General features: G+C 42.5%; 1 protein-coding gene across 4 annotated transcripts in view; it reads right to left on the reverse strand.

Moving 5' to 3' along the window:
* CCNYL1 (cyclin Y like 1) overlaps nucleotides 1–26,481 on the reverse strand; it is a 204,327-nt gene that overhangs the window by 44,359 nt on the left and 133,487 nt on the right. For 3 of the 4 annotated variants that reach the window (XM_068244968.1, XM_068244966.1, XM_068244965.1), the window contains 2 exons: nucleotides 22,459–22,494; nucleotides 2,519–2,570 (listed from right to left, as the gene is read on the reverse strand). In XM_068244968.1, coding sequence (XP_068101069.1) covers nucleotides 2,519–2,570; nucleotides 22,459–22,494 — 88 coding nt within the window. Of the gene's footprint in view, nucleotides 1–2,518; nucleotides 2,571–4,414; nucleotides 4,534–22,458; nucleotides 22,495–26,481 lie in introns of all 4 variants that reach the window. The other variant, XM_068244967.1, reaches the window with a different exon arrangement.

A 26,481-nucleotide genomic window follows, 5' to 3' on the forward strand; every position in this document is an offset into this window, starting at 1 on the left:
CAGTGTCAGGTGACACCATTTTTTACAGTGTGGATATTCAGTCACTTTGTTACAGTGATGGGCTGTAACAGCGACTTAGCCACACACCACATGGATGGTGTACTATAAGCTAGCTACACACCACAACAAAAGATTACAACATGATAAGAAATGGACTTTAGGGATCCCCAGTTTGTGTAGGAAGAACTCTTTGTAGTTCACGGACCCTAGACAGACTGTAAAATGGCTGTCAGGCTCGCTTCTTTTATTGAGGAGGGAGTGGTGCAGTAAAAATGCTTAACCTCCTTGCCGGTTATCCCGAGCTCAGCTCAGGGTAACCTGCGCAGGAGGATTTCTCAGGCCCCGCTGGGCCGATTTGCATAATTTTTTTCCCCCTAAACGCAGCTAGCACTTTGCTAGCTGCGTGTGGTACGCGATCGCCGCCGCCACCCGCCGATTCGCCGCTACCCGCCCCCCCGCGCAGCCTGGCCAATCAGTGCCAGGCAGCACTGAGGGGTGGATCGGGATTTCTATGACGTCCCGACGTCCATGACGTCTGTGACGTCATCCTGGTCCGTCGCCATGGCGACCGGGGAAGCCCTTCAGGAAATCCCGTTCTGAACGGGATTTCCTGCTTACTCTGATCGCCGAAGGCGATCAGAGTGGGTGGGGGGATGCCGCCGCTCAGCGGCTATCATGTAGCGAGCCCTGGGCTCGCTACATGATTTAAAAAAGAAAAAAAAAATTCTGCGCTGCCTCCTTGCCGGCGTGAATTTAACCGGCAAGGAGGTTAAAGAGGAACTGTAACCAAGGATTGAACTTCAGCCTAATCAGTAGCCGATTCCCCCTTCCCCACAACAAATCTTTACCTTCTCTCGAATAGTTTATGGGGGGGGGGAGGGGTCTGTGTGGCCGATATTGTGGTTAAACCCCTTCCACAGTGTGATGTCAGGAGCATGGTGCTGATATCACACTGTGGGAGCCTTGTTACATTGTTGGGAAGAACAGCTGTTTCCAACTGTCAAAAAAGCAGCATCTCTTTCCACAGACATAACCTGCCAGTAGTAAAAATGTTGCCATGCGATAAATTTCAGAATGTAAATCAGGGAGAGGAAAGATTTTACAATGGGCAAACACTGACTAAATAATTTATAAATTATCGTAACTTTTTTTTCACAATTAAATTTTTGTTTGCAAGATAAAGATAATACAAAATTTTATGAAAAACAGAACGCTAGAACATGGTCAAGACAAAATTACCAATGACTAAGCCAGAATATGATTGACATCTAGAGATACAGCAGAATGATAAAGTATACATTTAAACATATCTGGAAGACAATGATATTGATAAAGATGTATGAGAGCATATTGGCGATTAGGCTATTAGGTAAAGTCAGCCAAGCCAAAGTAAGGTTTGGGATATTCCCACAAAGTCATGAGATTAGAAAGGAGAGGATTGGTGGAAAAGATAGGGTGCAAATTATCGTAAAACCTGAACACTTTTATTACATTATTTTCACTGCAGTTCCTCTTTGACTGTCCTGTACCAGTCGATTAAAGAGTAGCCCACGGGGTTCCTTTGGCATCCTCTGGGCCCCCCCATTCACCTGATGGCTGCTCCAGTAGCATGCAACTTGGCCATGAGTTGTGCGCAACTGCGTATGCATGGACTGTTTGTGCGCCCCCGGCTTCATAATGTGCCCGTTACCATGAGTGCTCTGCACAAGTGTGGCTTATTCGCATGCACAGAAAGCTCACGATGATGGGTGCGTGATTCACCTGGGCGCACAGATGGGCCTGGCACACATGACTCCCGGCCAAGCCGCATGCTACCGGACCCACGAGCGGGAGTACAGAGGGGACCCAGAGGATGCCGAGGGACAACGCGGGTTATGAGGAGGCTAGAGGAAGCCCCAGGTAAATCCAGATTACATTTTTATTCTCTGTACAGGGTTCCTTTAATGCTGCTGAACAAGTAGTTACCGGTGTTCTGCAGTCACGCAACAAATGACATTAGAAGACATTAATTGGATGGATGCAAGTTACAATTACACTGAAAGAATAAAGGTGGCCATACATCTCTTGACCATAATAATCAAATCAGATGAAAATCGGTGCTGCTATGAGCATGCCTAATCGACAATGTGACCAATTTCGGGCAGACATTGGTCGCATGAATCGATCAGGCACACTGAAAATGTCGGGCCGTGGTGATCAATCCGGTGCACAGTAGTAACGGTGAGCGAGATCGGTATTAGCATCAAACATGGCAAAACCTCCGGCATGCTGTGTGTGGGCAGCTGACAGATCTCTCTCTAATCAGATTTAATCAGAGCGATTTGTCTATTGGTCGAATCGTTAGATGTACCTTTACAATTACACTGAAAGAATATCTTGCATTTCAGATACAAGCAAACTGTTAGTTTCTGGACGACAAATATACATAAATAAATGTGTACATACACACACAAAGCAATAAAATTGTACCTCACTTCAGCTACACTTATTACCACAAATTCACTTGGCTGCATCTTACCGTTAACGGGTGTAGTTTTTCATCAAATATATCTAAGGATCTATCAGAATCCCTGTAATAAAGAAAATAACTGTTTTCAAATATTCACTCAGGTAAAAAAAACAAACAAAACATAAACCTTAACACATAACTGATGGATATAAAACATATACAAAAGCAAAAAAAAAAAAAAAAAAAAAGTAATATTTGTGATGACCTTCAGGTTCAATATGCCCCATTACACAAAATACTGTCAATTTTCTATTACCTAACTGGGTATCCCCTATATTAAATAGGTCATAATGCTGTCATTTTATAGTTTATGATATAGAAATTGCAAACAATTTAATCTCACTAATATTATAAATATGAAAGTTTGGATGTGTGTTAATCACGCAACAATGGCTGAAAGGATTGGAATGAAATTTGGCACACACACAGTACATTACCTGGAATAACGTATAGGATACTTTTTATCCCCATAACCAAGAAGTGGGCAGAGACATACAAATTTTACTGGGAAAATATAAACTGCAGCCATTCTTACACTGTTAAAGGTAGGGTTCACAAACTTTGCATAGTTGGTCACAGGGTAACTGGGATTAACTACTTCAGCCTTCAGTGTTTCACCTTATGCACCTGAGCAATGTTCACCTCCCATTCATTCACCAATAACTTTATCACTACTCATCACAATCAATTAATATATACTTTATTTTTTCCGCCACCAATTAGGCTTGGTTTGCTAAGATTTATTTTTTTCTAAATGTATTTTAATGGTAGTATTAAGAAAAAAAAAATGGAAAAAATTATTATTTCTCAGTTTCAGCCATTATAGCTTTAAAATTATATGCTACCATAATTTAAACCCTCGTATTTTATTTGCCCATTTGTCCCGGTTATTACACCACTTGATTTATGTCCCTATAACAATGTATGGCATCAATATTTTATTTGGAAATAAAGGTGCATTTTTTCAATTTGCTTCCATCACTATTTACAAGCCTTATAATTTAAAAGAATTATAGTACTATACTCTGACATGCATATTAAAAAAGTTCAGACCCCTAGGTAACTGTTTTTTTTATTGTAATTTTTTGTATTTTTTTTTTTTAATTAAAAATGTGATTTGGTTTTTTGTTTTTTTTTTGGAGTGGGGAGGTAAAAAGATACTTTTAAACTTATTTGATTGTATATATTTTTGAAAAAAAAATATAAGTAGATGTAGTTTTACTATTTGGCCACAGTGATTTTTTGGCAATTCATCCTGTAAGCGAGAGCTCTCGCTTACAGGAACCAAAGGGATGATGTGACACACAAAAAAAAATTGCGGCTTTTCAGAGAAGCCGTCGGTTTTTCACACGCAGACACAGATCAATCAATGGGACCTGTGTTCCCATTCATTGATCTCCGGGGCAGCGGAAGGAGTCGAGAGCGCACCCGGCCAGCAGCAGTTAGTGCAGCCTATCTGGACGAATATATCCGTCCAGATAGGCTGAAGTGGTTAATATTCAGAAAAGTGGGTGGAGCGTACAAAAGCCAATCAAAATTCACCTATTGATTTTCAAGGGGATAATTTCATTGCTGTCATTCTTGCAATGTTAATGGCACAAACCTCAAACCTGGTACAGTTGGCCATTGGGTGACTGGGGCTCAAATTCAGAAAAGGGGGTGGAGCCAGTCAGATTTGTTTCATTTCAATGCAAATTATTGACGCCAAAAACCGCAAATCTCACAAACTAAGTCATTGAGTAACTGTGCGTTAGGGTTAGAAAAAGTTGGCAGAGCCAACACCAGCCAAATACATAACCGGGCAATCCCAGGCCATCAGCTAGTAGATAATAACGTTAACATTTGTAGAGCACTTTTCTCTTGTCTGAATCAAAGTGCTTGAAATATGGATGGGAGGGGTTTTACCTTTTCAGCTGGATTTCCATTGGCTGCAGGACTTTCTCTCCTATGAGAACTAGGATTTCCCTGACAAACATGCCGTCAGCTTCACTCTGGAGGGGAGTATATTTCCACCTTGCAGCTGCCTTTGAAGAACAGACTTTCAGCTTAAATTCAGTGTGGTGAACAAAACTATTGTATAAAAATGTAAGGCAACTAAAGCATTTTTTAACACAATCCCTTCTATTCAGGGGCTAAAAAGTAATTGGTCAATTGACAAAGGCCAGTTTGTGGGCAAGTCTTATCTATTTAGCAGATAAAAGGCCTGAGCCTTAAGGCTCGTACACACGCCTGACTGCAGGCAACGACGGGTCCGTCGGCACCTCCCACTGGGCGGGTTTTCAGTAGACAGTCCAGCGTGTGTACAGTCAGTCTGCAGACTGATAAGGCTGTTTCTGAACGATCCGCCCGGCGGATCGTTCAGAAACAGCCTTATCAGTCTGCAGACTGACTGTACACACGCTGGACTGTCACTGGAACGCCCGCCCAGCGGGAGGGTCTGACGGACCCATCGTTCCTAATAATCCAGTGTGTGTACGAGCCTTTATGCATACTTTTTCTCCCGAGGAGATAAATTTCACAACTTGTAATAAAATGCCTTTTAAAGAGACTCTGAAGCGAGAATAAATCTCGCTTCAGAGCTCATAGTTAGCAGGGGCGCGTGTGCCCCTGCTAAACCACTGCAATAGCGCAGCTAAACGGGGGTCCCTTCACCCCCAAACCCCCCACTGCGACACTTGGTCGCAGACTTGGTCGCTCCTGGAGGCAGGGCTAACGGCTGCAGCCCTGCCTCCAGTCACGTCTATCAGCGGCGCATCGCCGCCTCTCCCCCGCCCCTCTCAGTGAAGGAAGACTGAGAGGGGCGGGGGAGAGGCGGAGATACGCGCTGACAGACGCACTTGGGGCAGGGCTGCGGAGGTTAGCCCTGCCCCAACCAGGAAGCGCTCCCCCGCATTACGGAGGGGATTTGGGGGATCAGGGACCCCTGTTAAGCTGCGGGATAGGGGCGGTTTAGCAGGGGCACACATGCCCCTGCTATATATGAGGTCTGAAGCGAGATTTATTCTCGCTTCAGACTCTCTTTAAGCCATCAGCAAGCGAGAAAATACAAAAAATAAAATGGATAGTACTTTTTCACCAACTTTTGGGTACTTAATTATGAAATGCTCAAAATTTAATTTAAAGAGAAGATGAAAATTATCTCCTAGGACATAATTCAGGTGAAAAAATTAATTGCATATGCACCCAGGGCCCTGGAGTCTATTTGGGGTGTGGTGCATGCATGTGGACGATTTTACTGAGAACAGACATGGTCAAAGGAATTCCACATGCAGGTGAAAAAAAAAAGCCATCCATAAAGCGTATACCAGACACTAATGATATACCGGCCTGATAAATCCCACAGCATCCCCTCCCTTCCTCTGCATTTGCCTGGTACTGGCCCCCAAAAATTTGGTTGGTGACAATCTGCGCATGCGCAGTCCGGCCAGGCGATCATTCACGTCGCCTGGAGCGTTCTGCGCCTGTGCAGTAGTACTGCGCAAGTGCAGAACGCCCCAGGCGATGTGAACGTGGCAGGAGCAGGTGCATGACCGGGCCGTGCATGTGTAGTTGGCCCCAGACCAGAGGACTTGCTGAGGCTAATTGCAGGCGAACAGATGGGGGGGTGGAGAAAGAAAGAAAAGGATGCCGTGGGAGCAATCAGAATGGAAGGGGGCTGGGGGAAGCCCCAGGTATGTATATTTTATTGAGAATCCTTCTCTGGTTCCCTTTAAGCTACAAAAACCACCAGAAACATACATCGACAAATTACTACAATATTACAAGTGGCAACATCTATAGTTAGTACATCCTGAGAAAGCAAGCAGTGGTGAACTGAGCAATGCCAAAAGACCTGGATATTCACGGTAGATAACAGTGGTAGATGATCGCAGAATACATTTCTATGGTGAAGAGAAACCCCTTCACAACAGCCAACCAAGTGAACAACACTCACCAGGGGTAGGCATGTCGATATCAAAAACTACCATAAAGAGAAGACTGCTTGAAAGTAAATACAGAGCGTGCACTGCAAGGTGCAAGCTACACATAAGCCTCAAGAATAGAAAGGATAGATTGGGCTTTGCTCAAGAACATCCAAAAAATCCAGCACAGTTCTGTATAAACATTCTTTGGACAGATGAAACAAACAGCAACCTCTACCACAATGATGGCAAAAAATAAGTATGGAGAAAAAGTAGAATAGCTCATCATCCAAAGCAGGGGTCCCCAACCACCGGGCCGCGGCCCAATACCGGGCCGCAGGACACGTTGTGTTGGGCCGCGGTCCCCTGCCTCACTGTAGTGCAGCCGCGGTTCACTGGCAGCTGCGGCTGTAACTTACAAAAATGTATCGATCGTACCCGGAAACCTTCAGCCAGTAGACAGAGGCTGGTCCCCGGGTGGCTGAGCCAATACAAATCACTTCCTCTGTCCCACCCTCCCTTCCTACCACCAGCCAATCAGTGAGGCTCTGGCACAAAGAAAGGGAGAGAGGCAGCCAATGAAACATGCCCACACAAAACCCGGCTAGTTCAAGCAGCCTGGAAGAGTGAGGCAGCCTAGTCCAGGAGGAGGACGGCACAGTGAAGAGTCAGCTACCATTATTCCCTCAGTCCTAACTCTGCAGTAGCGAGGTAATTTTAGCTTTCTTTCCATGACTGGAATAGAAGGGGAGAGGAGCTGCCATGCTTGAGCTGGGAGGAGACACAGGCAGTAGGAGAAGGGATTTGTTTAGCTCTGCATTTTTTCACCTACGGTTCAGAAGCACACAGAGCCAGAGCTGGGACAAGGTCCTCCAGCACCCAAGGCTGAGACACCAAAGTGCGCCCCTCCATCCCTGCCACCCCAGCCATCACACACTGATTGCTATTAGACTAAGAGGCGCCACAGGGCCCGCAACCTCCCCAACACCTTAATATCTAGTTATCTGGCTTGCAGTCACTGCCATGTATCCCCTTTTCTTACTTCTTTCTGCTTCATACACAATTAGGAATGACAGCTGAATGAATTCTGCGCCCCCTCCTACACTGCGCCCTGAGGCTGGAGCCTCTCCAGCCTATGCCTCGGCCCGGCCCTGCACAGAGCAGACAAACAGCACACGCTGCCTCAGTGACAGCCTGTCACTCAGCATGCAACCATCTGCTCTGGTTGCTTCTGAAGTGTAGGTAAAGAAGTGCAGAGCTCTGACTGACAAACCCCCTCTCCTATTCCTCCGTCTCCCCCCAGCTGGCAGCAGGATTTGGTTAGCAGTGCTGCTTATCCCATTCTATAAGCTGGGGTCTGTGTCTCCCCACCCCCCTGTACTGCCATTGACCTGCTTATGTACTGTCTCCTCCAGTTAGTTCAGTGCTCCCACTTCTACAATAACAGAAGCACATTGCTGGCAGCCTTGACTTGAGCACCATGTATTTCAGAATCAGAGAGATTTTATACTTACCTGGGGCTTCCTCCAGCCCCATAAGCACCACTGCCTCCCTTGCTGTCCTCCCGTGTGGCTCTGTTCAGCCACAGTCAACCCCGGTAATCTGGCTCGGTTGCAAGTTGGGCTCTTCTGTGCATACGCACCTATGTATGGGGCTGGAGGAAGCCCCAGGTAAGTATAAAATCTTTCTGATTTATGCTCTTGGATACATTTTCATCTGTATACACACTAGCAACTGATGTCACCCGTCTGGGATCAGGATTTGATCCCCTTGGTCGACTTCTCTGGGCCGGGCTGCATACACGTTTTAGTTGAGTAGCGGATTATGCGCTGTGTTGCTATGGAGGGGGGGGGGGGGCGCGGAGGGACGTCGAGCAGCGTGCTCGATTTCTATCCATCCCGGTCTGCCGGGCCTTGGAGAAAATGTCTTGCATCAAAGCGGTCCTCGGGTCCGAAAAGGTTGGGGACCCCTGATCCAAAGCATACCACACAATCTGTAAAACACGGTGGAGGCAGTGTGATGCATGGGTGCCAGGAGCACTGGGACACTAGGGTTTATTGATGATGGACAGAAGCAACTGAATTAATTCGGAGGTGTTCAGAGACATACTGTCTGCTCAATTCCAGTTAAATTGATTGGGTGGCATTTCATGATACAGATGGACAATGACTCAAAACATACAGCCAAGCAGCACAAGAGTGGAAAATTCTTGAATGGCGAAGTCACCTGATCTTAACGCAATAGAGCATGTATTTCGCTTGCTGAAGACTAAACTTCGGAGGGAGAGGTCCACAAACACCAACTGAAAGCTGCTGATGTAAAGGCCTGGCAGAGCATTAAAAGGAGGAAACATAGCATCTGGTGAGGTCTATGAGTTCAAGACTTCAGGTTGTCATCGCCAGCAAAGGGTTTTCAATCAAGTATTCATGGGCGTAACAATCACCCCTGCGATCCCTGCCATCGTCCTCCCTCTCCTTAAAGGGGCACTATGGCGAAAAACGGTAAAATTTAAAGTATGTGCAAACATTTACAAATAAGAAGTACATTATTTCCAGAGTAAAATGAGCCATACATTACTTTTCTCCTATGTTGCTGTCACTTACAGTAGGTAGTTGAAATCTGGCAGAAGCAACAGGTTTTGGACTAGTCCATCTCTTCATAGAGGATTCTCAGGGATTTATTTTCAAAAGCACTTGGTGAATAGCAGTTGCTCTGTCCCACTGCCAAAAAAACTGCATAGCGAGCAGGGAAGCTGGCCAGCATCATTGTTTAAATCCTTTTTAGGGAATATCTTTATAAAGAATAAAAGCCTTGCTGAGAATCCATTATGAAGAGATGAACTATTCCAAAACCTGTCGCTTCTGCCAGATTTCTACTGCCTACTGTAAGTGACAGCAACTTAGGAGAAAAGTAATTTATGGCTCAGTTTACTCTGGAAAAACTTACCGGTACTTATTTGTTTATGTTTGCACATATTTTAAATTTAAAATGTTTGCGCCATAGTGTCCCTTTAACCACAAGTGCAGCCAATTAGCAAAAGAACCTCCCTGTTCACACACAAAAACTGTGCAGGAGCATGTGTAATTTTTCCTGCTTCCAGACGCTGCTTAAAGAGACACCGAAGTCTTTTTTTTTTACCAGTTTTTTTTACTTGGCTCAACTTTATCGTCATGAGCCAAGCAGAATTAACGAATTCCGGGTGAAAAAAACGAGTTGTTTATGCCCCTGAAATAGGCAGGCAAAATCATACGACTTTACTGGTCGCAGATTTTGCTGCCTTGCAGGGACAGGAGGAGGCAGAGCTGTCTGTAGTAACTCTGCCTCTTGGTGTGTCGATCTCTGCCTCTCCCCGCCCCTCTGTTCACTCTGTCATAATTATTGCTCCCCCATGCCTGTCACTCAGACTCCTCACACAGAGCGAGTGAGTCATACAGCTGCTGCAGAAAGGGAGAAGCTTCATTCCACAGCGCTGGACTCTCCTGTGTACACTAGAAGGACATGAAGTACACAGGGGAGTGAAAAGGCTGGAAAAATATATACTATTAGCTTTATGATTTATATTTATATGGGATGTGCTGGGAAACAGGAAGAGGGGTTGCAGCCATTTTATCTAGGAAGTCCTGGGTTTTTTAAAAATGTAATAAAACAAAAACTTAAGGGCTCTGATTAGCGGGGGAACAGCATCCTAAAAGTGCTTTAGGTACTTATCCGTTAGCCGGGCGCATCCGGCAGGTGGCGCTAATTACTATTCCCCCTCCAGGCCGACATGGATAGTAGGGAAAGATGCAACTCTGGTGGAGTTTTGACGCCACCTAGAGGATGCGCCCGGTTAACGGATAAGTACCGTGCTTTATATAAATGTAATTGATTTAAAAAAAATTCACTTCAGACTCTAACAGCAGAACAATATCTGCTGCCATTCGCCGACTCCTGATCACGTGACCTGCATGGGGTTCGGGGACCGAGGGGGCCCCATGCTATCATTTTTGCAAGAGGGCCCTGTTAAAGGACCACTATCGTGAAAAATTGTAAAATGTGTAAACATACCAGTATACAAATAAGTACAGTGGGATGCGAAAGTTTGGGAAACCTTGTTAATGGTCATGATTTTCCTGTATAAATCGGTTGTTACGATAAAAATGTCAGTTAAATATATCATATAGGAGACACACACAGTGATATTTGAGTAGTAAAATGAAGTTTATTGGATTTACAGAAAGTGCACAATAACGGTTTAAATATAACTAGGCAGGTGCATACATTTGGGCACCGTTGTCCTTTTATTGATTCTTTAGAACTAATTATTGGAATTCAAATTGGCTTGGTAAGCTCAGTGACCCCTGACCTACATACTCAATTCAATGCAATTATGAGAAAGAGTACTTAAGGGTGTCAATTGTAAGTTTTCCTCTTAATCATCTCTGAAGAGTAGCAACAAGGGGGTCTCAAAACAACTCTCAAATGACCTGAAGACAAAGATTGTTCACCATCATGGATTAGGGAGAAGGATACAGAAAGCAGTCGCAGATTTCAGCTGTCTGTTTCCACAGTTAGCAACATATTGAGGAAATGGAAGACCACAGCCTCAGTTCAAGTTAAGGCTCAAAGTGGCAAACCAAAAAAAATCTCGGATAAACAGAAGCGATGGATGGTGAGAACAGTCAGAGTCAACCCACAGACCAACCCCAAAGACCAAAATCATCACATCTTGCTGCAGAGGAAGTCACTGCGCATCGTTCAACCATTCGGCGCACTTTACACAAGGAGATGCTGTATGCGAGAGCGATGTACAGCACAAGCAGAGGCTAAAGCACATTTGAAAAAGCCAACTTCATTTTAGAATAAGGTACTCTGGACTGATGAAACTAAAATTGAGTTATTTGGGCATAACAAGGGGTATTATGCATGGAGGAAAAATACAGCATTCCAAGAAAAACACCTGCTAGCTACAGTAAAATATGGTGGTGGATCCATCAGGCTGTGGGGCTGTGTGGCCAGTGCAGGGACTGGGAATCTTGTCAAAGGTGAGGGATGCATGGATTCCATTCAGTATCAGTAGATTCTGGATACCAATGTCCAGGAATCAGTGACAAAGCTGAAGCTGCGCCGGGGCTGGATCTTTCAACAAGACAATGACCCTAAAAACTTCTCAAAATCTACTAAGGCATTCATGCAGAGGATCAAGTACAGTACAACGTTCTGGAATGGCCACCTCAGTCCCTAGACCTGAATATAATTGAAAATCTGTGGTGTGAGTTAAAGAGAACTGTCCATGCCATCAAACTTGAATGAACTAGAGAGGTTTTGTAAAGAGGAATGGTCCAAAATACCTTCAACCAGAATCCAGACTTATTGGAACCTACAGGAAGCATTTAGAGGCTGTAATTTCTGCAAAAGGAGGATCTACTAAATATTGATTTCATTTCTTTTTTGTGGTGCCCAAATGTATGCACTTGCCTAATTTTGATTAAAGGGAACCTAAACAGAGGGATATGGATGTTTCATTTTAAACAATACCATTTGCTTGTCAGTCCTGCTAATCTCTTTGGCTGCAGTAGTGGTTGAATCACAGACCTGAAACAAGCATGCAGCTAACCCAGTCTGACTTCAGTCAGAGCACCTGATTTGCATGCTTGTTCAGGGGCTGTGGATAAAAGTATTAAAGACACAGGATCAGCAGGAGAAAAAAAATCCATATCCTCAGTTTAGGTTTCCTTTAAAGAGACCCTGTATATAAAAAAAAAAATTCCCCTGGGGGATACTTACTTTGGGAGGGGGAAGCCTCAGGGTCTCAATGAGGCTTCCCACATCCCTGTAGCTGCAGGCAATCCAGTGCTGGCTCCCCCAAAGTGTCCCGCAATCCTTGCTCGACAAGCCTCACATGGCTTGCTATATTTACCTTCCCTGGCTCCAGCGGGTGGCGCTGTTGCAGCTCTCAGCATGGAAATAGCCGATCTCGGTCGGGTCAGCTCTACTACGCAGGCGCAGGAGACTTACGCCTGTGTAGTAGATCGAACCGACAGCGATCGGCTATTTCCGCCTATCTCTGAGCGGAGAGCCGATACTGTGCCTGCGCTGGAGACGGGAAGGTAAATATTTACATCCCCTGCTGTTCGGAGGGGCACAGCGAGACTGCCGTGGGACACAGGAGGATGGCGGAAGCCTCGATAGGATCTGGAGGCTTCCCCCAGGGTAACTTTTTTTAGTTACAGGTTTTCTTTAAACAATGACTGCACACTTTCTGTAAATCCAATAAACTTCATTTCACTTCTCAAATATCACTGTGTGTGTCTCCTATATGATATAACTGACATTTTTTATCGTAACAGCCAACAATTTACACAGGAAAATCATGACGATTAACAAGGTTATCCAAACTTTCGCATCCCACTGTAGGTTTCTTCCAGAGTAAAATGAGCCATAAATTACTTTTCTCATATGTTACTGTCACTTATAGTAGGTAGCAGAAAACTCACAGAACCAACAGATTTTGGACTAGTCCATCTCTCCATGGGGGATTCTCAGCAAGGCTTTTAACGCTTTATAAAGACATCCCCTGAAAAGGTTTTATACAATGATGCAGGCCAGTCTTGCTGCACACTTTTTCATCAGTTGGACTACCATTACAACTACCAATCACTAAGCATTTTTCAACATAAACAAAACCCTAAGAATCCCCCATGAGGAGATGGGCTAGTCCAAAATCTGTTGGTTCGGTTAGTACTTATCTGTATGCGTTTACATGTATTTTACATTTTACGATTTGCGCAACAGTGGTCCTTTAAGTCTAGTTACACCCCTGCAAGTATTATAAATTAACATTTTATTTCCAGCTATTTAATTTGTCCAATTACTTTTGAGCCCCTGAAATGAGAGGATCATTAAAAAAAAAAACTGCCTCACATTTTTATGCAACAGGTTTTATTTACCCTACTGAATTAAAGCTGAAAGTCTGCACTTTAACTGCATCTGATTTGTTTAATTTATAAATTGTGGTAATGATAGGAACCAAAATTAGAAAAAAAAAAAAAAATGTCTAAATATTTATGGACGCAACTGTTTAATGCTCCTCCAGGGCTCCTGTTTATATACAGTGTTCAACCAACTATAATCGCAATAACATTCATTATAAACATAAATCGCAGCGAGGAAGGAGTGTGGGGAATAACCCTGTGCAAATCCTAAGATTGTGTGGGGGTGTGTCCACCTAGTTATTAACCACCATGATCAAACAGTCAAGGCCTTTAATAGATAGCAGTAGGGTGAAAAAAAACAACAGTTTATTGGCATTAAATTTTAGATTTGGAATTTGGTCCCGTTCTCTGCTGACCTATTCAACACTTCTCCATGTTGAGGACCAAGTACCAGGTCACCAATAAAAAGAACACAAACCACTTTAGTTATGAGATCACCATCTTAGTTTCTGAGGCAAACAGCCATAGACTGCACTGCAGATCTCAAAGACTGTTGCAGCATCCGCTACAAAAGCAATAGCATTAGCCATAATCGGTAGGGATAGAAGTATCCACTCAGGAGTTATTCTTGACCGTCGATGATTAAGACTCTTTATCCTGGAATTTAAACTGCAGGTTATGCTGGTCCGAGAGCAAAAGCTATAGCCTCCCAACACAGCTTCTGCGCTCCTGTTCATAGAAACTCTGCATCCTCAAAGGATAGGTCTTCATTTTAGGAATACTGCAACAACTAGGCGTCCAACATTGTTCATCCTACTCAAAGGTAAAACGCCTCTTGAAAGACCTTGGACAAAACCGCTTACATTCTGTTTTGTGCAACTGGCTTGAGGTAACTGATTTGGGGATCGATGCACTGGGAAAGCCCTTAAAACTGCTTTCCCAAAGACAGAAAGGGAACTGCTACTGGGATCTGTTCTGAATAACATATAGCCTTTAACAACTCCACAGTTTTGTCCACATTAACATCTGTTGGCTTTTTTGAGGTCCTTCTCTCCATCCGAATTTTCAATGCTGATCCCTTTTTTTGAGGAGTCAGCCAGAACACCCAATCCATTTTGTGCCAAAGGCAGAAACTACCAAAACATCTCTATAGCAGATTGAGCTATGGAGTCCGAATTGCAGAATTAAGAATACCACTGTAGAGGACACTTCCACCCGTATAGAGTGAAACATGCCCATCAGAGGCCATGACAACACTTTTAAAAGCATTAACACAATTGTGGCACAAACATGCCAGTTTGGCTTAGAGCATCCGCTGCAACCATTAGATTTAACAAGCTTTTTGGCGTTGAGAAAAAAAAAAATCACTAGATCTTACCCTGACTGAGGTCTCTTGTACACTACATGCAATTCTGATATTTTTTTTTATACATCCAATTTTTTATTCTGAACAACCGAATCACATGTAGTGTACAAGAGGCCAGAAGCCTGGTGTGAAGTTGCCTATATACTTATCAAATCTCCCTGGTAGACACTCCAGTATTTTATCTCCATACCCTCTGGCCACCTGATACAGTCATAGCTCAGGCTTTATCCACCATTCTATGCTAACCACTAGCCGCGTTTGGGGCACTGGATAGATAGATATATATATATTATTAGAAACACCTGTTCCAATTTCTCATTAATGCAATTATCTTATCAACCAATCACATGGCAATTGAGTCAATGCATTTAGGGGTGTGGTCCTGTCCTGGCCGAGTTAATCTCCTGAACTACAAACTGAATGTCAGAATGGAAAAGAAAGGAGATTTAAGCAATTTTGAGCGTGGCAAGGTTGTTGGTGCCAGATGGGCTGGTCTGAGTATTTCACAATCTGCTTAGTTACTGGGATTTTCACGCACAACCATTTCTAAAGTTTACAAAGAATGTCGTGAAAAGGGAAAAACATCCAGTATGCGGCAGTCCTGTAGGCGAAAATGCCTTGTTGATGCTAGAGGTCAGAGGAGAATGGGCCAACTGATTCAAGCTGATAGAAGAGCAATGTTGACTGAAATAACCACTCGTTACAACTGAGGTATGCAGCAAAGCATTTGTGAAGCCACAACACACACAATCTTGAGGCGGATGGCTTACAACAGCAGAAGACCCCACCGGGTACCACTCATCTCCACTACAAATAAGAAAGAGAGGCTACAATGTGCATGAGCTCACCAAAATTGGACAGCTGAAGAATGGAAAAATGTTACCTAGTCGGATGAGTCTCAATAGTCAAAATTTGGCGTAAACAGAATGAGAACATGGATCCATCATGCCTCGTTACCACTGTGCAGGCTGGTGGTGTAATGGTGTGGGGGATGTTTTCTTGGCACACTTTAGGCCCCTTAGTGCCAATTGGGCATCGTTTTAATGCCACGGGCTACCTGAGCATTGTTTTTGACCATGTCCATCCATTCATGACCACCATGTACCCATCCTCTGATGGCTACTTCCAGCAGGATAATGCCCCATGTCACAAAGCTCGATTCAGTTCAAATTGATTTCTTGAACATGACAATGAGTTCACTGCACTAAAATGGCCCCCACAGTCACCAGATATCTATCCAATAGAGCATCTTTGTGATGTGATGGAACGGGAGCTTCGTGCCCTGGATGTGCATCCCACAAATCTTCAACTGCAAGATGCTATCCTATCAATATAGGCCAACATTTCTAAAGAATGCTTTCAGCACCTTGTTGAATCAATGCCACGAAGAATTAAGGTAGTTCTGAAGGCTAAAGGGGTCAAACACCATATTAGTATGGTGGTTCCTAATAATACTTTAGGTGAGATAGATATATACACTGCTGCCTGCACAGACCTCGGCCTGGACTTTGACTACTCTCTGCCTGCTTTATTTGTACAGTTTTACAATGTTTTAAGTTTATTCATAAATTTAATTAACAAATTTGTGTTCTAGTCATTTATATTTATATGCAGAATGTCTAGCAAGCCTTTATTCTTGCATATTTTGGTGAGTTCTGACTTAAGAATTGGAGGTCTAAAATTCTTGAAAAAAAAGGGCCACTTTTGACTCATAGTTCCAGACAGAAATGCACCACCAGGGAGGTTAAACTGTGTAATAACTGGGACAAATGGGCAAATAAAATACATGAGTTTTCGTTATGGTAGAATGCATCATTTTAAAACTATAATGGCTGAAAACTGAGAAATAACGATTTTTTTTCCCATGGTTTCTTATTCCCGTTGCATGCATTTAGAAAAAAAAAACAATTCTCAAAATGTACCACCCAAAGAAAGCCTAATTGGGGGCGAAAAAACAAGCTATAGATCGTTTTGTTGTGATTAGTAGTGATTAAGTTATTGGCGAATGAAAGGGAGGAGCACTAAAAGGTGAAAATTGCTCTGGTCCATAAGGGGAAAAATCCCTCAGTGGTGAAGTGGTTAAACTACAGTAGATCAATTTCACTGAACCCATGTGAACCTACTGTTCCTTAGCCTCAGCAACAGACTGCTGCCCCTCTTTGCCGGTCTGCTGCTTCATATTTGGTGGTGAGTGGATCAGAAACTGCTAGGCAAATGGGGGGGGGAAGGGTAGTTGACCGTTTGTTTGTCTTCTTGCTTGCGTTTTTAGTAGTGAGTGGAGACCGTCATCTCACTTGAGGTCACTTTGAAGGCCATTACATAAAATTCAGATGAAAACCCATTTTAATTCTAGGTTGTAAAGCAACAAAATAGCATAAACCAAGAAAGGTAAATACTTTCGTAAGACATTGCATACTTTACAGCACTACATAAGAATATATATTTCAATAACACCGTAGAGTAGTGTTGTCCAACTGGCAGTACATACAATACCCTCACTGCAATTTCAATTAGACAGTTGATGCAATGTTTTTCATCTTATTGATCGTTTATTATACTGACTGTAATATCAAATGGTTGGAAGAAAAAAATCTTGTGAAAATGGTATAATGTATGGCTAGCTTAAAGGGAACCTAAACTGAGAAGGATATGAATTTTTCCTTTTAAAATAATACTAGTTACCTGACTCTCCTGCTGATCCTGTGTCTCTAATACTTTTAGACACAGCCCCTCAACAAGCATGCAGATCAGGTGCTCTGACTGAAGTCAGACTGGATTAGCTGCATGCTTCTTTCAGGTGTGTGATTCAGCTACTATTGCACTCAAAGAGATCAGCAGGACTGACAAGGAACTGGTATTGTTTAAAAGAAAACATCCATATTCCTCTCAGTTAAGGTTCCCTTTAACATTAATTAATGCTAGACAAGCCATACAAAGTTTCTTAAATGTTATGCTAGCCATACAATTGTAGATGTCTGGAAAATTCAAGTTACCTGCTCTACCAATTTTCACCATTAGATATCAGACATGACTTTAGTAGAAATATTGTCTAATTTTAGTATAATATTAGGCTCAATGCAAGATCTCGCCTCGTGGGGTATCACCGATGATAAGAAAGGTGAGGAATCAACCCAGAAATACAAGGGAGGAGCTGGACAATGCTATGAGAGCTGGGGCCACAGTTTCAAAGGTCACTGTCAGCAGAACACTGACATGGTTTCAAATCATGCATTGCACAAAAAGGTTCCCCTGCTCAAGTCATCGCATGTCCAGGCCCATCTGAAGTTTGCAAATGACCACTTGGATGATTCAGAGGAGACGTGGGGAAAGTCATGTGGTCAGATGAGACAAAAGTAGAACTTTTTGGTCTAAACTTCACTCACAATGTTTGTAGGGGAAAAGAAGGATGAATTGCATCCCAAGAACACCATCATTACTGTCAACCAAGTAGAGAAGCTGGCACTAGATGCTGGCTCAGGAAAGGCCTGTATGTCACACCTAGTAGAGTTGTGCTCACGAGGAGTCAATTCAATAGAAGCTTTGTAGATGAAGAAAGACTGAGCACCAGCTCTGCTCATAGGATTTATTGTGACGATATAGGCATTACAGGCATACAAGGCATACCTGGTATGATTGTAATGCCTATATCGTCACAATAAATCCTATGAGCAGAGCTGGTGCTGCTTCTCTCTTCATCTACAAAGCTACCATCATTACTGTGAAGGTGGTAACTACATGCTTTGGGTGTGCTTTTCTATGAAGGTGACAGGACTACTGCACTGTATTAAAGAGAAACTCCGACCAAGAATTGAACTTTATCCCAATCAGTAGCCAATACCCCTTTTTACATGAGAAATATATTCCTTTTCACAAACAGACCATCAGGGGGCGCTGTATGACTGATTGTGTGGTGAAACCCCTCCCACAAGAAACTCTGAGGAACGTGGTACTCCTGGCAGTTTCCTGTCTGTGAACCTTGTTGCATTGTGGGAAATAGCTGTTTACAGCTGTTTTCAACTGCCAACAAAGCATGCAGCAGCTACATCACCTGCCAACATTAAAAATGTCACCATGTAATAAATGTCAGAATGTAAATCAGGGATTTAAAAGATTTTGCAATGGGCAAACACTGACAATCATCTATACATAATTATTGTAAAAATGAAGCATTTTTTTAATTACATTATTTTCACTGGAGTTCCTCTTTAAGGAGAGGATGAATGGGGTCACGTATTGTGAGATTTTGAGCAACAACCTCCTTCCCATAGTCAGAGCATTGAATATGGGTCATGGCTAGGTCTTCCAACATGACAATGACGCGAAGCACAAATCTAGGATAACCAAGGAGAGGCTCAGTAAGAAGCAAATCAAGGGTTCCAGAGTGGCCTAGCCATTCTCCAGACCTAAATCCAATAGGAAATCTTTGGAGGGAGCTGAAACTCCATGTTGCTCAGCCCCAAAACCGGACAGATCTAGAGGAGATCTATGTGGAGGAATGGGCCCAAATCCCTGTTGCATTGTGTGCAAAACTGGTCAAGAACTACAGGAATTGCAAACAAAGGCTTATGTTCCAAATATTAACATTATCTTCTCAGGTGTTCAAATGCTTGTTAGCAGCAGTGCAATACAAATATAATTCCTTAAAAGTCATACAATTTAATTTCCCGATTTTTTTCTTCTTGAACCTCCTGAGCGATATGCCGCTCAGGAGGTTATGTAACTTTGTGCCCTAGGGTGAATAAATGTGCAGTAATAGCTGCAAAACCTTCAGCTAGCACTAGGCTAGCTAGTAAAAGTGTCCAGCACCCTCCGATCCAGCCAGTTTATACATTACCCAGCCTGGCTCCAGCGATCTACGCAGCCTTCCCCGGACAGCTCCGGTCTTCACTATGGGGAGGATCGCACATGACGTTGCCGACGTCATGCGCAAACCCGATCCTCCCCATAGAGAGACCGAAGCTGTGCAAGGAGGCTGCGCAATCGCTGGATCCAAGCAGTGCAATGTATTAACGGGGGGTATCGCGGAGGATCCAGGGGGTGCCGGAAAATTTTACCAGCTAGCCTAGTGTTAGCTGAATGTTTTGCAGCTATTACTGCACATTTATTCAGCCTGGGGCACTCCTGAGAACAGACAGCGGTATGCCCGACAGTGTCGGGCATACCGCTAAGGAGGTTAAGGACCCTTTTCCCCTAGTAATCGCAATCACAAACGCCAGCGATTGCGATTTTTCATTTGCATTGCATTTTCCCTCTTAAAATCACTCCAGAAAGCAATTGCAATTGGCAAATCGAATCACTATAGTGGAAAATACTTCTCACGATTTCTATAATAAAGTAGCAACCCTAGCGATTTAAAAATCACTAGCGATTGCGAATTTGCAATTCAGCTGTGTAGTGGAAAAAGGCCCTTAACGCTGTCTCTCACAGTTTTCATGCACCTCCGCTCCAATCTCCCTCATCTCCCCCATGTGTGTCGGTTCTGTTCCCCCTTGTGTCTCACCTGATCCAGCGGCGATCACAGATCTCTCCACTCCCGCCGGCTTCTGCTGATGACGCAATCTGCACAAGCCAGCACTGGTGGAGCAGTTCGGGAGAGGAAAGGTCTGTGATCGCCACTGGAACAGATGGATCAGTTGAGCCATGCTGCCGCTGCGTGTGTTTAATACACGGAAGGGAAGGGGGAGTGGAGGACACATGGAGACAATGCAGGCTGTCCCCAACATCACAGCGGGTCGGTGGTTTGCATTGCCCAGCGTTCATAAGTCATGGGCTCCCTGTACTTGGCATACAAGACGCAGGGACTTTCTTCCCTTTTTTGGGGGAGAAAAATTGCATCTTTATATGCCGCGATATATGTGTATTTTAATGTTTTTCTATATGCATAATTTATCATGATTCAATAAAGTATATGTGATGGTTTATATAGAAGTGAGGAAACTTTTTGGGGAGGACTTTTATAGGTTAATTTCTATTTTGCCTCAGGCATACAGTGAGGAACATAAGTATTTGAACACCTTGCAATTTTGGAAGTTCTCCCACTTAGAAATCATGGAGGGGTCTGAAATTCAGAGTCACACCCAGTGCTTACTGCATCCCAGGAGCGATCCGTCAAAAGGCACGGATCAGCTCCTAGCGTGAAGAGCCCTCACTCAGGATTACCAAGGCTTGGAAGTTTCAACCAGTTCGGCCTATCTGGACGAGTTTCCTCGTCCAGATAGGCACTGCTGTTTTCCCTGCGTGGTGCGCGCGATCCCGCCGCCCGCCCCCCGATCAGTGAATGGGAATATAATTCCCATTCACCGATCTAACTTCCCCGCAGAAATACCGACACTTTCTCTCCAGAGAGCGCGGTATTTCTGCCCCCAGGAAACTTTTCCCCAGCATTTTAGTTCCTAGTTACTTTTTTCACTGTGGCCATCTTGTGGCCAAATAGTAAACTGCACCCACATACATTTTTGATTAAAAAAAAATATTTTACATTTAAAATTAGCAGTTTCCCTCCCACACCAAAAATTACCCACATACACTTTATTTGATTAAAAAAAAATACAATTAAAAAAAACAAAAACATCATAAATAGTTACCCAAGGGTCTGAACTTTTTAATTATGCATGTCAAGAGAATATGTTATTATATTATTTAAAATTATAAGCTTATAAATAGGGATGGACGCAAATTGAAAAAATGCACCTTTATTTCTAAATGAAATATCGGCACCATAAATTGTGATAGGGACATCGTTTAAACGGTGTAAGAACCGGGACATATGGGCAAATAAAATACATGCGTTTTAATTACAGTAGCGTATATTAATTTCAAACTATAATGGCCAAAAACTGAGAAATAATGAATTTTTTTCTGTTTTTTTCTTATTCTTCCTGTTAAAATGCAATTACAGTAAAGTGGCTTTTAGCAAAATGTACCCCCCAAAGAAAGCCTAATTGGTGGCGGAAAAAACAAGATATAGATCAATTCATTGTGATAAGTAGCAATAAAGTTATAGGCGAATGAACCGGTTAACAGACCACAACATGTACAACATTTAGCATATGAAATTCAGAAGACATTCATATTATCATTTACACAGGTTACAGCATCGGGTATTATTTACGAATCCTGTAGTGTGTAGAGACTAAGTGAATGCAGAGGCAGCAACCACTATCCCATGGCACATCAGTCTCAAACTACAGAATGAGTAAATACATGGTATGGGTCTGTTACTATTTATCCACTAGTCATTATTATAGAACTTTTAAACAGTAGCCTAACAATTTGAGGTTCCATTCACAGATCTTTCAGCACATAATTTAGCACTCTGCATCAATGTTTTTAGCATTTGTCGATGACTTCCATTTTATGTTATACATGAAAGGAGGACCTTTTGGCATCTTGTGGCTAGAAATGGTGAAGCACAATGCTCTGCTAATGGCACCACTGTAATGGTTTGAAGGAAATTCAGGCAATGTTTTGCTGTGAGGGGTTAGGGTGACATTTGTCTGATGGGAAGTATTCACATTTGCAATCATCCAGCTAGAAATACATTTGTAAAACCTGATGATGCGGAATGGTCAGGGAAATGGTGGATATCCCCACCTTTCCACTATGCATTCACTGGCCTGGGATTTTTCACCTTTGCTGATATTTAAAAAAAATGGGCTTCTGGGTTTTGTTTTGTTTTTTTTGTAGGTATCACAATTGCTAACACAAACTGTTCTGTACATCTATTAAAAAAAAAAAAAAAAAAAGAAAAGGAAAAGTTTTTCATACCTGTTTTTTATGTGGTAATATATTGCTAATGTAACACTGTAAAAGAAAAAAATCTTGTAAACAGCATAGAATCTTTAAACAATAAAAACAAAATATGCGGATACAACCTAGATAGAGACACAAATACAAAGATAAAAGATGGATAAAAGTTAAAAACATTTTACGAGCACAATAAATGCATATCATTTCTGTATGGTCAAGCGTTCATGGACATTTCTTGAAGTTGGATTCAGTTCCAATGGTACAAGGATTACTATTGGTCATAGGTGGAGCTGATCTATGCAATGCAATAAATTTGCATAAGCTCAGAAAAATGTACATCTGATTCATTATCTGTAGTTATCTAATCATGGCTACTGCAGGTGATGATCTCCAGCGACTTCACTACCCTTCCCGCTAAGAGCCATCTTCACCTTTCAGTGCTCCTCCCATTCATTTGGCCAAAACTATCAATGCTTAACACATCCAAATGATTTATATATTTTTTTTCGTCACAAATTAGGCTTTTTGTGGGCGATACTTGGTTTCAGTAATTACTTTATTTTCTATGCAAAGGGAAAAACATATGTACCATTTCTCCTACTCCATCCCCTATAGCAGTGTTTATCAAACCTGTCCTCCTGACTCCCCAACAGTGCATGTTTTGCAGGCAACCTCACCTATGCACAGGTGAGGTAATTAGTGTCTCAGCTAAATGGACTCCACCTAGCTGAGACACCATTTACCTCACCTGTGAATGGGTGAGGTTGCCTGCAAAACATGCACTGTTGGGGAGTCACAAGGACTGGTTTGAGAAACACTGCCCTATAGTTTTAAAATAAACAATGCTACTGTACATAAAACCCACACATTTTATTTGACCATTTGTCCTGGCTATTACAACATTTAAATTCTGTTTCTAGTACAATATATGGCTACAATTATTCGGAAGTGTATTTTTTCTGTTTAGTGTTTGTCTTGCCAATGTACCCCATTATAATTAAAAGCCATTATTTGCAAAAATAACAGTAATATACCCTCATGACATAACAAGCTGAGTCTCTAAGGTAACCATTTAAGTATTTATTTTTGAAATGCTGCCACTTTTTTGGGGTAACAATGGGGGAGGAGGAAGAAGAGAGTTAATATCTATAGATGTTTTTCATTTTTATTTCACTTTTTTCCACTACATGTCGCTACACACTTTATCCTACTTCCACAGGAAGTGTTTGTAGATGGCTTTACTATACTTTTTAATGAATGAACATAGCTGAAGCCATGCTTATTTATGCACAGGAATTTTGATTGGCTTTGGGAACACGTTCCTATTCACCAATCACTGCCAAGTCCAGCCATGAATGAGCAGCGGAAGCACGTGTGTGCAGCTGCCGCTGATTGACAGGATGTGCCTGTACGTCTTGTTTGCCAGAACGAGCTACAAACTGGACACATATTCGTCCATTTTGCAGCAACTAGTTAAAGGACTCTTGTAAAACATCCTCTTTGAAAGGTTCTTTTGGCATTGTATAATAAAACAGACATTTTTCCAAATAGTTTTGACTTTCCTAAAAATGTTTAAACCTGGCCTTGTGTCTACACCAGCAACATCCTTCTCCACTGGCGATGGTTGTGGCTCTGTGTTGATGCTACGCCAGATCCACGACTAACATTATGAAAAAGAAGTACCAAAGCCTAAATATGCAAAACTGCTAAACAGCAGATAACACCATCAAATATAAATAGTACGCGACATAACATGCCAATAATATAGAATTTAAAAACCATAAAGAAAGAATTGGCTCTTGCAAGTCGGTATAAGCCTATAAATTTTATTGAAACATTAAAAGTGTATAAATTATCGAAGCATCATAAATCACAACAAAGCTCACCCTTCAAAATGCTAAAATTGCGTGAGTCCCAACGAACACCAAGTAAAGACCGTGTGGCTGAAGTGCAGACTGAAAAATGGCTGCCGCCCAGATTGCACATATGTTGAAAAAGCACAACTGCATGCAAATTCATCCAGACGAATGTTTGCACCTTAACAAAAGCAATGTTAATTATTCAATGCAAGCTGCTAAATGCACCCATAGGACTAATTCCAATCGCAGACAAGTCCCAGTTGAAGGTGAAACATAGATCCTCAGACGCAATTGACAAGTAAATCCAGTATACGCACAGGTGGTCAATGAGAATATAGTGAGATCCCAGTTGCAGATTCCCACCAACACACAGCCAGACGGTAGATCCGTAAAAAAGGGGTGAATAAAGGCTGCAATCAAGTGCTGTACAATGTCACAGTTCATAGAGGATATCAAAGGACTCAGCATAGGTAACCATGCAGACAGTTGAGATGCAAATGCACATTCAAATTGCTTTAGTGGAATAGGCAAGAGACATAACAGAAGTTGGGCAGTAATATCACTCCATATGCATGTACGGTGTCAGAAATCCAGAAAGACCAGTGTGCAAACAGTCTAGATGCAAGTGGGCAACAAGCCAATTGTAGCAACAGAAGGTAGAAAGCAATGCAGGATAGTGAGCATAGTTACCACTTCATGTGCAAGTAATATAGGCAGTCCAGAAAGTGTTGCAGTTCCAGTGGCAGAACAAATGTGTAAATCCTCTGGTGATGTGGGCTCACAGTAAGGTACCCCTATTCAACATGTTTCGCCATTGCCAATGGCCACATCAGGAATCAGTACCCCGAAAAGCAGTTTGTCACAACACACTATATATATATATATATATATATATATATATATATATATATATATATATATATATATATATATATATATTTTTTTATTTATTTAAAGGACTGCCCCTCCACTTCCAGCCCATCCTCCAACAATCAATCAAGTCACAAAGAACATGCGTACATAACTACGCAACAACCAGCGCATGCATGCAAAAACGCGTAGGCATGCAAAAATACGCAACAGCGCAAGCATGTGAATACGCGTACACCACAACACAAAAAGCGCATAATACATCTCTACACTCTGCGCTCTGTCGGAATAACAAGAAACCGTAAGTCCACAGAGCGCAAAGCAACTGAAAAACGTATGCGGAAAATAACCCCCCCCCCCCCAGGGATCCCCGGGCAGAAAAGGAACAGGGGCGAGGTCCCACAAGTAAAACAATTTAAACAAATGCATGACAAATTATGTATAGCAATCTTAAATTTACCTGGGCAACAAGGCGAACACTGCCCGCATAGGACTTTTTCCAGTGTGGACTGGAATCACACTGTCTTGATCTGGTGTTTGATGGGACACACACAATTTTAGCATTTTGAAGGGTGAGATTGGTTGTGAGTTATAATGCTTCGATAATATACATTTTTAATGTTTCAATAAAATTTATATGTTTATACCAACATGCACCAAAGAGCCAATTCTTTATGGTTTTTATACAAAATTATGAAAACCTGCATCACACACGTTCAAAGCTCAAGCTGAGTAAGAAACCAAAATGTACCAGTGTTCTGCCCAGAAGGAACCTGAGGGGATTTCCTCAAACAATACCAGTTGCCTAGCAGTCCTGCTGATCTTTCAGTTATCAGTAGTGCAACACACACACCAGAAACAAGCATGTGGCTAATCTTGTCAGACTTCAATCAGAACACCTGATTCACATGCTGGTTTAGGCTAAAAGTATTAGGCATATGATCAGCAAGACAGTCAAGACATTTTTATTAGCTAGATCCAATGAAGCTGTGGTTTGGTGGTAACAGAGTATATGTGATTAAAAGTAAAATTTCATGTGTCTAGTCTGTGGTGGGTTGACTTGCTTCTTGTGCAAGTCCTTGATAAAGTTGGGGTTCACCCAGCGAAATGTTAAGACTTTTTGGTTATTTTCAACATTTAACAGGGAGGATGTTATATCTTGCAGGGGGCTCTTCCTCATATGGCACAATCACCCTTGCAAGAATATAAGCTCAATTCTGATTCTTCTCGACTTGTCTGCAGCATTTGATACTGTGGATCATGAAATACTAATGCAGTGACTGAAGAATTACTGTGGCCTAAGGGGTACTGT

The sequence above is a fragment of the Hyperolius riggenbachi genome, chromosome 7 (assembly GCF_040937935.1).
Source record: "Hyperolius riggenbachi isolate aHypRig1 chromosome 7, aHypRig1.pri, whole genome shotgun sequence".
Classification (NCBI taxonomy): domain Eukaryota; kingdom Metazoa; phylum Chordata; class Amphibia; order Anura; family Hyperoliidae; genus Hyperolius; species Hyperolius riggenbachi.